At 38.5% G+C, this 13,452-nt stretch overlaps 1 protein-coding gene across 1 annotated transcript in view; it reads left to right on the forward strand.

Annotated features, from left to right (window-relative positions):
• The window catches only part of RERE (arginine-glutamic acid dipeptide repeats), a 280,788-nt gene that overhangs the window by 58,333 nt on the left and 209,003 nt on the right, over window positions 1-13,452 (forward strand). Inside the window, exon 3 of the mRNA XM_081057650.1 lies at window positions 12,697-12,767. Coding sequence (XP_080913776.1) covers window positions 12,697-12,767 — 71 coding nt within the window. The remainder of the gene's footprint in view (window positions 1-12,696; window positions 12,768-13,452) is intronic.

Raw genomic sequence — 13,452 nt, forward strand, 5'->3', positions numbered from 1 at the left:
AAGGCAAGGATATACTGTTTTGACATTTCCTCTGGAGGCTGCAGGCATTGCTCTGGCTTTCTTTGTGTGCTGGGCAGGCGCTGCTGTTTGTCAGGCAGGGTGTTACTGTCTCACTGTAGAGTAATCGATAGAGATTGATACAATAAAAGAAATTCTTGTGGGGAGTGGTTTTGAGTATGGCTATAAGTTCCTTTTAAAAAAGAAACATGCAGTGAGTTAATAATACAGGTTTACATATTATTTCGACATGTTGTTTTTCATTATTCTCAGCTTTTTCGTTAACATTTTAATTTGTGCTCCATTTAGTAAATCTTGCATAACTGTTGGCTCGAAGACAAGCTGTTATTATTATTATGTAGTATTTTGTTTTCAGACTTTACTTGTCCCAAATATCCCCTTGTGCTGTATTATAAAACATAGGTACTGTACAATTACCAAATTGACTGAGAGAATGTTAATAATACTTGTATAATTGTATTTTTTTTCTCTTTAGTAGAGGGGAGGGAAATATCACAAAAAGGTCTCACCTGGTTTGTTGTGCTTTTATGTGGTCAGGAACAGTTTAATTGAAAAGTAGTAGTTTAATTACCACTATTCCATAGTGCAAAAATACACCTAGAGTTTTGGAATGTGCATTTGAGAATTAGCTCTAGCAGCACTCAGACTTGGGGAGATTATTCCTTACAAGGGATTTTATACCTCACGTTTCAAGCTAGCTACTGGAGACTTGATTTCCAGTTTGTTCTCTGTCCTGTCTGTAAGACATTTTGAGGGAGAAAAACCCTGGACTGTCTTTCTGGCAAACTAGAATGCTTTTGAAGTCTGCAGCAGCTATCCAAAAAATAGATCTTTGGCGTCATGGAGTGCATGCAGTCTTTTTAAAAATTGCATTTGGCCTTTAGGCTGTGATTGGTGGAGGCTGGTTGTAGAGACAATCAGTTTTATCACGTGTTTTACTTCTGTTGTTTCCCAGCTGCTGGGATGCTCAGTGCTGTGGCCTCTGCTGCGTCGGCGTATGGATTTCCAACTCTGTTTTCAGTGTTGTTTCCGTAACCCAGCTTCCGTAATGATTAGAGGTGGTCTGGTTTTATGTTCTCTCCCCTGAATTCACCTGCTTTTGCTTTGGCCCGATGAATGCATTTACAGTATTTGGCTTTTGGCCCTTTTATTTCTCCCTGATTTTCCCTCCTGCATTTGTTCTTTTTTTCTTTTTGGTGAACAAATGATACATTGTCCAAAAAAATTGAAATATTCAAATAAGCAAAAGTTAAACCACTAAACTACTGTTAATTTGTTATATGGTCACTTTCCTTAGTAAACATGTATGGGGTTATGGTATTCACTGTTTTGTAATATTTTTTTAACTTAACATGTCTGTCCTGAATTCATTGCCATGGCAGTAATTATAGATCTGAATCATTATTGCTGCTTACTATTCCATTAACACTGGAGTTCTTAACCTGGGATCCGTGGTCAGCCTGGTGGTTTCTGCATAGAATTCAGGAGACTGTGAACTTGGATGGGTAAACATTACATCTTTATTTTCACTAATTCATTACATTTCAAATGACATTTAGCATTCACTTCAATTATGAAGATAGGCAATAAAACCACAGTAATATTGGCAGTACCTGTGACACCAGTATAAATCACAGATAATTCTCCTGTCACATCATGTAGAGAAAAACATCTCAAAATAATGTTTATGTTTATCACTACTTTGAAATTATGGAGCTTATTAAGGGAATAACCTCTAGTAAATCTTATTGTTTAATTAATCAATAAAGAAGTACATATGTTACACTGTATTTTTTCCTCATACTGTGATACATATTTTGATATGTTTTTGTAAATTTAAAACATTTAAGCTTTTTTTTTTTTTTTGGTGTTTTTTGGAATGAGTATATAGATTGCTGAAGGCATCATGGCTCAAAAAACATTAGGCACACCCACATTAATGGCTAGATACCATAATGTAATTAGTTTTATATTATTGGATCTTAGGTCCTTTCAGATAGTCTCCATTATACACAGCGGAGGTGAACATTTATTCATTTCTGCTCACTTTCCTTAGGAGTGAAGTTGGTGAGTGTAAGACTATGTCTGGACTTCTGTTTTTTAATGTATTGCCTTTACAGTTTGTTCTCATTAGCCCTGGTTTGCCATAGGATTTTGGCTTCTGCAAGTGACTGAATTTATGGTTTTGAAATTGGAGAACGATCCTCTAGGTAGAGCAAGAAACTTTACGTCGTGTTTGGATAGTACGTCTTTACCTCAGAGAATGAATGGCTCACACGCGTTTCTGCGTTCTGCTTTTTATCTACAATTAATGGTGTGGAAAGGAAGAGAAAAAGCTGTGAGAGAATATGGTCTGTCTAGTATGAACTAAAATATGGAGTATATTCTTAGAACTTAGTATGGTATGAATTCTGGACAGCTTTAACTTTTATAAATGGTAATTATGATCCAGAAAATATTGGTTATTAGTGGTCCCTGTATTTTTTGTTGGAGGAGCAGCCACATATTCTCTCTGAGGTCCTAAAATGAAACCCATATAGAAGTGGGAAAGAGTGGGAGGCCCACTGGTGCCAGTAGACACCACCACGCTGCCCTTCCACGCAGAATGCTGGTCAGTTTGCAGGAGGAGAACTTACTGCCCCTTATTCCTATTTGAAAACCTTGTGGGTAGAGTCCCACTGGGCATTTGACTTAGCTGTGAAGTCTCTTCAGGGAGGCAGTTGTGGACTTGCTGCTGCCTATTTCCTCTGGCTCCAGGGGTTGCTTCTTAATCCCACCGGAAGGCAGTCGTGTATGCGCTCTAGTCATGGTATTTAGATCAAGAGTTCTGTTCCATATTTTTATACACTTGCTAGAGTAGGGTCATCTGTTCCTTCCTAACTCCTTATTTTAAAAAATTAGAATATTTTTTTTCAAGTCATTGTCCTGGGTGTCACTCTGTTTATGAATGTAGTTTAACTATTGCCCCATTTAAAAACTTGTGTACAATGGCCAGAAATGCTGAATGGTGGATCAGTAAATTCTTGCTGCAGTCAGAGGTTTTGTTACTCCATGAGTGCGGCCTCCATTCCCATCCTCGTCTCATCGTCCATCTCCTACTGCACCTCCAGCCAACACATTTGCCTTCAGGCTGATACTAGGAAGGATAAGACGAGCAGGGCCTCCTCTTTTCAGGACTCAGTTTCCAGAAGTTGCACTACTGTGTCTGTTCATATGCCACAATCAGAATTAGACGCATGACCAAACCGTACTACTGATGAGGGGTATGTGGTCTTTCTTCTGAGGGGCTGTAGGCCCTGCTAAACGTCTGCTGTTCTGTTAGGAGGGAAAAAGGGGAGACTGAATATTATGCTCAGCCAGCAGTCTGTGTTACAGAGACTGAAAACCAAGTACAATTAAAATTACCGAAGACGTAATTATTTGTTTCTATATCTAGCTCTAATATTATTAGATGGTGAACTTGTCAAGGAAAGGACAATATTTTAATTCACCTCACTATCTCCAGCACTTAGCTGGCACATAGGTGGTATGCATAAGTCTGTGTGTGAATGTTTTATGAATTTATGATTCTGCTCCATATAGAAAAAATTATCTTTATTTTTTTAGTTTTAATGTAATCTTGGCAAGATTTGCCTGTTACCATTTCAGTTAAAATGGAGAAGTCCTCGTATTTTTCACCCAAAGTTCTAAGTTATTTTGTCTCAGCAGATGTTCAAAGCATGATTTTTCCAAGGTACAAATTATAAAAAGCAAAATTCTCATCAAGTGTTATATTGGCCCAGAGCAGCTGCACTCATTTCTTGAAGTTTGTTGACTAAAGTTTCATACAGGAAACATCCAGGAAAAAAAAAAAAAAAAAAAAAAAGGAAAACATCCAGAACTTCTTAGGGCCCAAACAATAAACAAAATCTCTGATCTCATTTTAGAAATCAAGAGGCATTCGGACTCTAAATACTGCTACCTTGCTCAGATCTTTGCTAATTTTGATTATAAAAGGTGGGTGGCAGATTTCCAGAGATGATGTCACCTCCCGCCATACTTTTTAGCCTGAAAATGATGTATATGTTACAAACAAAATTGCTGCATGTAGAATCCTAAGGAGATAGATAATTGGAAATTGTTATGTAAGTAGAATAATTTTTCCCCAAATACCTGTTGAATACTTACTAAATGACATTTATAATTCATAGTTGGCTAAATACCTTTAATGAAAATCTGAGGTCTCAATATTTATCCAGTCATTTGAAAGTGACTAGATATTTTTAGTTATTCTTATAATATCTTTAGTCTTTGAATTTTAATTTTAAAAGAAATACCTGACCAAATAACAATTACTACAACAACAAAAACCCAAATGAAAACAATGATTTAAGGAGGGCTAGAAGGAAGAGATAGGAGTAGAATAAAAGTCAAGGAACAGGCTTCATTTGCCTTTAGAAGTTTATATAAATCAAAGCAAACGATTAAATTTGAGGCCCAATGAAAGTGTAATAGACTTTGAATAAGCTAGTAGAATTTAATGAGGTATGTTAGATGCCAGATATAGTATTAGTAGCGTTTTATTAATCAGCTGATAATATTGATAAGAGCACCATCTTCTATGTCTATGACTGTGCAAGGTATTTTGTGGAGGTGAGGTAGGGCAAGAAATAAAAATAGGTAGGATTCTAGTCCTCGGTCTTTCATTTTATGGGGAGAAATTACACTCAGCAAGTGACTTTGTATGTTAGTAGCAGGCCATGAGGGTAAATAGCAGCTGGAGACGACCTCAGTGACATTGAGGAAGACAGGACCACAGAAACCATGATTTGTGGCTTGGAGGTCAGCAGGCTTGCAGTCGGACCAAGTAGAGTTAGAGCGCTCTAACAGGGGCAAGCAGCCTGAGAGGAAGTTCTGGAATGGGGCACGACTGGAATGTGGTTATAGGAGAATCAGACCCAGCTGAGCAGATACAGAGTATCAAGCTGACAAAAGGAATGAAAGGAAAGCTTGCGGTTTTCCTTTACTTTCTTGTTTTTGTGTGCATTGTAATCTGTCAACCTGTGACCCTGGCTGGTGTTTATAGTTTTGGGGTGGCGAATTCTGGATGCTTTTCTTATTATTATTTGGGTCTTGATTTGATAATTTTCTCTCAAGGTGCTTTTTGCGTGCCGTTTTCTCCTTTAAGCATCTTATACAGCTGTGTGGATGCCTGGGTGAAAGACTAATCACTGAAGAAGAAAAAAAATCACTCATGGGATTGTTGTGTTGTCTGATCAATAAAACTCAGCAGTAAATTTCTGTTAAACAGAATATCAGTCTCAGAAGAAATTCAGTACGGTATTTATTACAATGTGCTGTGTGCCTTGATTGTATATCTAAATCCATATGGTATGTTTAGCCTACTTTTTAATAAATTTCACTCAATGTTTACATTGTGACTGATTCGAAATATATAAGAAAATCCAATAGTAAGTAAAAAAATACATATATGTATATAAGGCAGAAAGTTTTAATCTTTAGTTTTGCTAGCTTTAAAAAATTCATAATAATTGAGCATCTTTCTATTCAGACTGATAATTAACTCTCATTTTCCCTGCCTTTAATTATAATTTTTATAAGTCCTAAGTTTCCGGAAAGTTGGTAGTAAATATTTGAATGAGAAAAATATTAAATCAATATACACATTAGTCTTAATAAGCAAGGCTTACACGATGTGGATGCCTTAAAGTACAAAAAAGTAATTGGAGTGGACATTTTGTAGCTTGATGCTTGAATTGTGGAACAGTTGCTTTTACAAAATTGAGAACTACAGACTACAATTAACTGTCATTAATTTCGTTGAATAGAAATATGTTCCATTTACTGTACAATCAGGAGCCAGGCTTGAATGAATTTAAATAGATGAAATCTAAATTATACTGACAGTCCATTAAACAGTAGCAGAAAACCCGTAAAGAAAATGGATTCACTATGATACCAGTTTATAATAAAATCATTTGCCAAATAAGAATTATAGCCAGGCATTGTGAATTCTCCTGTGTATTTTCAGCGAGCACTGCAAATGGGTTGAACCATTTATTGTGAAGCCCAGCCTCTCGGGGCATTGTTTTCTGAAAAGGAGCCAGCAGTGTTGCTTGAAATCCTCTCTGCAGGATGTGACACCAGAAGATCAGACTAACAATTTGTCCTCAGCCATGTGGGGAGAGGAGAATCTGCACTCCAGCCTACCTGTCACTGGTTATTTTTTCCTGTGAATACTGTGTTCCCTGAAGAGTTCGCCTTCTCTCCTCATTGCTTTCCTCAATGCACACGTTTCTGCCATGTCCCAGTTTATAATCTTTGTGTTAAGCACTTGTCATTATTTCCATTAGCAATCACCCTCTACTTAACAGGGATTTTATAGCAGAATAGGATTCACTGAATTGAGGGTAGGGTTGTTACCACCTCCTCAATCGTCAGACAGGTCCAGTGGGGCAGCAAGAGTGACAGCAGCCTCGACTTCCGTGCCCTGATGTCTGATGCCCTAAAACACTCGCTTCATAGGGCCGGTGGCCATCACTGGTTTTTAAAATAGATGGCCCGCTGCCCTCCGAGTCCCTGTGTTTTCTTACGGCACATAAGCTCTGTACAAACACAGTGGTTAGAACTCGGAGACCCACATCACTTAATGGAGTTCGGATGTCAAGCTGCTTGGAATCTTTCTCATCATAGAGATTCAATATGATTTACAAGAAGAGCTTTTTGAGGAACCTTTTCAGAATAAAATGTGATGAGGGTGTAATGCTAGTGTGAAGCCATGGCTAACACTTAGCATACAGTAGGACTAACAAGACTGCTGCAGCTGGCAGCGTGATCTTGCCTTTTCGTGTTTTACAGAGTTTCAGTCCGAGCAGCATCTGATCGATTTGGTGAGGGCTGCTGCGCAGTTATGCCGCAGAATCTGCATCACTCCTTCGAGTTAAGAGAGTCGTCTTGCATTAGTCTTCAAGCCTTTGATGCATTGGGAGACTTTCTGACTTCTTTAGGAGAAAAGAGAAATGTAGGAAATTTAAACAAAAATTTAAACAGTCCCTTTGTTTGTTATGACCTGCTCACCCCCCCCCACACACACAGTTGGTTTTTCCCATAATTTAATTCCCTGTTAGCATAATAATTCTGTTAGCAATGAGGATAAAGACAGAGCAGTGTTTGCTAGAAGAATATAGTGTTCTGTTTTTAGACAAAAGCCTGTGTAAGCTTTGTAGCATTAGTTGGGAATCTGTAGATATTTGAATACATGGGATTTAATTTTCATGAAGTTTAAAAAAGGAAGAAACCAAGGATATATGTTGCGTGACATCCTTTTTCCACTGAGTTTAGAATCTTTAAGATGTTACCAACCAATTTTGGTGACAGTTTTCAGGGTCAAAACACAAGATAAGGGTAAGGACAGAGGTTTCACTTACTGAGTTTCTGTTTTCCCAATTTTTGTTTCTATTTTCCTTTTAAGTTCTCCACTATTTCTAGACAATGTGAGTATCCCTTCCCCACAAAAGAATGTAGCAGAAAACTGAAAGTGGGCCGTCCTGTAACTGAGTTATTTCTTAAAGAAGTGTTTGTTAGAAAACAGCATTCTTTATGCTCGTTTCCATAGAGCTTGGCGCCTTTCTGGTCAGGAGTTCATGTAACCTCTTTCTGTTTTTACATTTGCGTTCAGTTCATTTGTTCCCCATAGAGCTTTTGACTGGCTACCATGTAGAAGGTAGTATATCGTTGTTTGAGGTGAGGGATGGTGATGGGAAACCCGAGACGAGAGGCTGTTCGAGGCCCTGCAGCATGTGAGGGCTGGAATGTGGGGATCCGGATTTCAGTGTTGTTTCTCGCATGTGCACGTACATGCATACACTCCCTTTTTCTATGCTGGGAATTTGGAAACATCCATATTAACTAGTGAGGTACCTGTGAGTTTCTATTCTGCAATGTGAGACCAACCTGCTGTTACCTTATTGAATGGCTCTGTGTGGAAGGTGGGGGTATCCTGTGTGAGAGAAACGGAAAGCGGAAGAGCAGAGCCGTCCCGACGGTCAAGCTCACGTCCACCACTGTGCCACCCAGCTGGCACAAAATGTGTTTGTGAGAAAGCCTTTGTTCATACATGCTCTTTACAACAGTAGAAGGTTTTTGATTGGAAATTATATTAGGGCGGCACTGTCAAGCTTTGCAAAGGGATAAGAAGGTATTTCAAAGGTTAATAGGCAGAATCACATTAATTGGGGAGGGAAATTCTTTAAGGGACCGAGCACTGGCTGAGCATCGCCTGAGCACAGCTTTAACACTGGCTCACAGCGCTGCTGCTCGCTCAATTAGTGAGTAAAGGAAATGTCCACCGTGCTCTGTGAGACGCTGTCAGGAAAGATACTGACAGGTTCTTTGTGTTTCAGGATGACAAACTGCCTGATGCCTCAGGCTGTGCTTTTCACCCTTGAGACGACCCTGCTCTTGTTCTATTTACATAAACCTGCTGATTTGCTGAGGGTTGAAAAAGCAAAAGGGCTTTCTTTGCTTTGAGGATCTGCCTTCCTGCCCCAGCTTACCAAATGCTCTGTTGTTTGCAGATGGCACAATAGCATCTTGGACACAAAGCTGTGTTGAGGTTGTGAGAAACAGCCAGAAACACCCCTGTTCAGTATCATTGTCCAAGTCATGGCTACCGGGTTTGAGGTTACTTAATTGTGGGGTCCGTTCCCAGGCACAGGCTAGGTGTTGGAGAATAAGTCTTAACCTAGACCCATGGTTGCATTTCCAGACACCCGTGTAAAGAACCCATTAGCTGTTGTTTGAAATTGAAGTCAATGGTTATAGCATCACTTATCTTTCTGGCCCATTTCAGGCTTGCTGATTTTAAAATTAAATGTGTGTGTGTGTGTGTGTGTGTGTGTGTACACACACACACACACACACATTTGCCCTGCAGCAGCTGTTTGCTCAATCTGGTAAATATGCATTTTCATATGGGTAATTTTGAAAATGTGCATTATGCACTTAATGGATCGTATCAGCATTGCTCAGTTCTTTCAGAACTGCTAGCTTTCGATTTAAAAAGAGAGCCCTTCCTTTCTTCCTTCTTTCCTTCCTTCTTTCCTTCCTTTCTTTTAGGTGTCTGCAGTGCTTATGGTGGTCATGGGGATTTTCAGTTTGGGAATCATTGATCCAGCTGACTGAAACCAGCTTCAGACAATCCATGCACTCATAAATTGCATGAAAATTCCTGACAAATAATTTTGGCTTTAAGAGATTACTGAGCATGTGTTCCAGCTGAGATTTTTAACATGGCTCTTGACTTAATGGCCTCATCTTTCCTCTTCCAAATAAACCACTTTATTTTGGCCTAACTATAGATATCTATATACAGTTATTTTCTTAAATAGCTGCTTAATTAATGAGAGAAGAGGGAAATACTTCTTATGAGTATTTTTTGCCTTATTTTGAAAATTACTAAGAGTGATAAGTAGGTTTTTGTGTGTGTGAGACTTAAATTCCAAATTGTTTCTTAGAACATATTCTAATTGGATCATCCTAATTTTTATGGGTTATAGAGAAAAGTTTGACTCTACAGTAATTTTCATGCTTTTATTTTTAAAGTGAATTAGAAAAGTCTGATCAAAACAATGTATTTTTTTTCTCATTTCTATGGCAAGTTTGACATGGCATGAAAATTTTCAATTCATATTACCAGATCTTAGCCATTCTGTGTTTTACTACTATTTATGTAAAATAAACTCTTAAGTTTTGTCACTTAATTTTGAAGTGGGCTCTGACTTTTTCAAAATACTGATAGAGATCACTTGATTACAGTAGCCTGTTTTACAGATTGCTAGCTTTGTGTGTTGGAGTCTCATATGTGAATTTATAGCTTTGGCTCAATTTGGGTTGCCAGGGTAATTTTTTAAAGAAAATGAGGTGACTTTTTATCTAGTAATGAGGCATTAATAAGTAAATGTGTTACTTCTATATGTCAGGTTTAAGAATCTGCTCTCTTGGTCTGCTTTATGCCTTTATCTCTCATGACAGCATTTCTCACGCTTCCAGTAAGACTGCAGAGAAGTGTTTAGGCAAAGGGATGTCAGCGGTGCTTGACAGACCCGCGTTTCCCTGTCTTCCCTTCTCTAACAGTTACACCTGGGTATATTTACAGGTAATCATTTTCCTGAATGGAACTTTGCAGTGAGAAATGAAAGAATATAGAGTCTCTCTCTTTTTTTTCCCTGGAAAGCTTTTTTATATACTACAAGTTAATAGCTGCTTTATGTGTCAGTAAGAGAGTTTGTAGTAATAATTATTCTATTGATTATGAAAAGTATGTATAAAGCTTTTCTTTATGTAAAAAGAACAAAGTTGCACAGAGTCCTCACTATCTAAGCATCTGTCATTTACTTCAGTTTTGTCTGGTTTTACCAACACGAATGCCAGGTATCAGTCCTTGGTGGGTGCACAGAACACAGAAGTGAATAAATTTCTCTAAGCTCAAAAGACAGTAAGATGGACAGTGCAGACCATCTGACTGGCAAATAACTGAACGAGCAGGGAATGTGAAATGTCCATTTTAGGTAAAAGAAAGGAGATGTTGTCATTTCTTTACAGAGGAGCCGTGAGAATTGACTGCGGCTGGAGGTAACTCATAAGGTTGCAGGCGCTGGTGGAACGAAGGAGTGGAGAAGGTTTGGCTTGGACAGAGGTAGGGGAGTTGGTGTTTCTTTTGGAGATTGCAGCCTAGGGGAGGATGAGAAATGGTGTGGGACCAGACCATTATTGAATGCAGCAAATTTTTGTCACATGCTTTTTGTCATGTGTGCTTTAAGAATGTGGAAGTCATTAGTTAGGAAGTCACCTATTAATATCGAAGTCAGTGAATAGTAGCTAGGTATGACAGTGTTATGTATGAGATCTAGAAAATGCTGCTTTCTGTTTAGCAGATGATAGGAAAAAAAGGGCAGTTAGACTGTGATGCGTGTTCAGGTTGAGTGTGATGAGTAAATAATTGATATCTAGAGGCTTGAAATACTGGCAGTTCGGTACAGTAGGGATTGGAACTCAGAACTCAAGAACCTTTGGTTGTCCCAAAATTGTGCAAGTTGGAGCTACAGTTTTTATTTAGGAATAGCTTTCTCTTGTTTTTACTTGAAGCTACAGTTTTTATTTAGGAATAGCTTTCTCTTGTTTTTACTTGAAAACCAGATTAGGGGTAGGAAGAGAGGTATTTACCACAGTGGGAAGAGTTTTCCTGTTTCTTAAGGCAATTAGCATGTTAAATGGATGTTTCCCGAATGTTGAACAGAGTTGTTTAGCATCCTGGACTCTGGAATAAGATAGAAAGTTTAGGGAACAGTCAAGATACAGAGATTGAATCTGTTGTTGAGTCTGAGTAGAGAAATCAGCTGGGAAATTCTGGATGCCTAAATGATGGCTTTCAGATTACTTCTTTTTTGTGGAATGACTTCAGGCTACAAAAATCCCGATGTCTTTCAGAAAGTTTCTTGGAAGGAAGTGCCCTTGAGTGAGTGAGGGCTTTTTTCATCATCTACCCCTAAATGGGTCTGCTAGCCCCACTGGACTGTCCACTGGATGGATGGCTCCAAATCTCTGCTCCTTCACGTTTTCTTAGCTCTTACTATGTAGAAATGAGGCAGCAGAGGAATCTGCCTGCTTTCTCAAGCACCTGAGTTATTCTAAGACGTATTCATTATGAAAGGTCATGAAGAAAGTTAAAACAAATGACCTTTGAGATGTGGGCATTATGGTCACTCTCTAGAAAATGTGATTGACTGTAGGTTCCTTTACAGTAAAGTAAATAATACATTACTTTCCTGTCCTAAACTTGATAATGATCTTGGGTTGGAATGTGGAGTTTTTACATCCCTTTATAGCCACCACTTCCCTTCAAATCTTTGCTTTGTTTTTAAAACAGTGTGTCTTGACCTGCCTTTGAAAAACAACCCTTTACACTCCAGCTATTGAGAGCATCAAGCACTATTGCCCAGACGGCCATGTCAGATGTAATGGAAGAAAGCGCCCTTCTTCCCTGAGGAAAATGTAATTTGGTTTACTTCGTTCCATCTCTGATTGGCTGCCTAGGTTTTCTTTACAATTAGAAAATAAAATGTGTTTAGGTTAAAATAGAATAACAAGTTCCCCACAAGAGATTAGGTTAGTTTTCTTTCTCTTTCTTGGTTTAGGTGAAAAGGTCATTGTAATAGCATGTTCATGTTAGCCTTATTTATATTTCACTTATTTCCTCACAAAATAGTTATTGAAAATAAAGTAGCACTTGGCAAAGCCATTTCTCTTTGTGAAAATACGGGAGCCTCTGTCTGAATAAAATATTCAGGATTTTGTCTTGGTGCGTGATTCCCCTTATCATAGTACCTTTATCTGAATATGGATAATCCCATGGGTTTCCCCTCCTCCCCCTCTTTCAGGGACCCTGAAAACAATAATTTGAGGCTTTATCTAGTTTTTTAAATGATCAGAAAAGTGTCAGAAAGAACCCAAGGGCTGTTTCTTTTAGTTTGAAGTTATTTGTAATTTAATAACACCTTTGAGAAAATATTTTCTCTAAAATGTATGTGCTTTATTTATTTATGCAGTGGCTTTATGGGCCCTGTCTTTGTTCCCTTAAAAGTAAATGCCATTGTTTTAAAATTTCTTTTTCTTTTAAAGACTGTGTGTATATCGAGAGTCGGAGGCCAAACACACCGTATTTCATCTGTAGCATTCAAGACTTCAAACTGGTAAGCATTTTTTAATGTGCTGTCGATTCTACTCGGGGCCTTCTCTTGTTCCAGTTCAACTGGCTGTCTCTTGCTTGCTTCTCCGTCATGTTGACTTGCTGACCACTTCACCTTTGCAATGCCAGCTGCCTGGTGGCTGTAGCACTCAGGAAGGCAGTCGCCAGTTTTATCTTTTCAGTTTTGTAACACTTAGTGTTATAAAGCTCAGACTGTAAACAATGTTGATGAAGTTTTCATTCCCTTACTAGCTGTTTGGACAACAATTTCAGGATTCCCTTGAGTTTCTGAAGTAGTTTGTTTCTTCTCAGCTGTAGTGAAGAGCCTAAAGAAAAATAAAGTTGGCATTTGCTGAGTTGGAAAAAAAAAAAAAAAAGAATGTCAATGGGCCAGACTACTTTTTGGTGGTGACTCTAATTTACTAAACTATTGTAGCGAGTATGGAGTGTATGTGCCTTGAACCTTTTTTGGGGGTCCCCAGGTTGGAGAAGGAAGTCTGGCTCTGGGATGGTATAGCTGCAGGACTTTCTCACTGGAAACCTCCCAGGTCCATCAGTGTGGGTGGAGTGGTTCCCACACTTGGGGCTTTGGATCCCTGGAAATCTGAGAGATTTTGCAAAGGTCTGCAAATAAACGTTCTCAGTCTTAAGTAAAAAATATATTTCACTTTTCATGTCTGTACAACCAC

Source organism: Rhinolophus hipposideros (genome assembly GCF_964194185.1).
Source record: "Rhinolophus hipposideros genome assembly, chromosome: 8".
In the NCBI taxonomy this organism is placed as follows: domain Eukaryota; kingdom Metazoa; phylum Chordata; class Mammalia; order Chiroptera; family Rhinolophidae; genus Rhinolophus; species Rhinolophus hipposideros.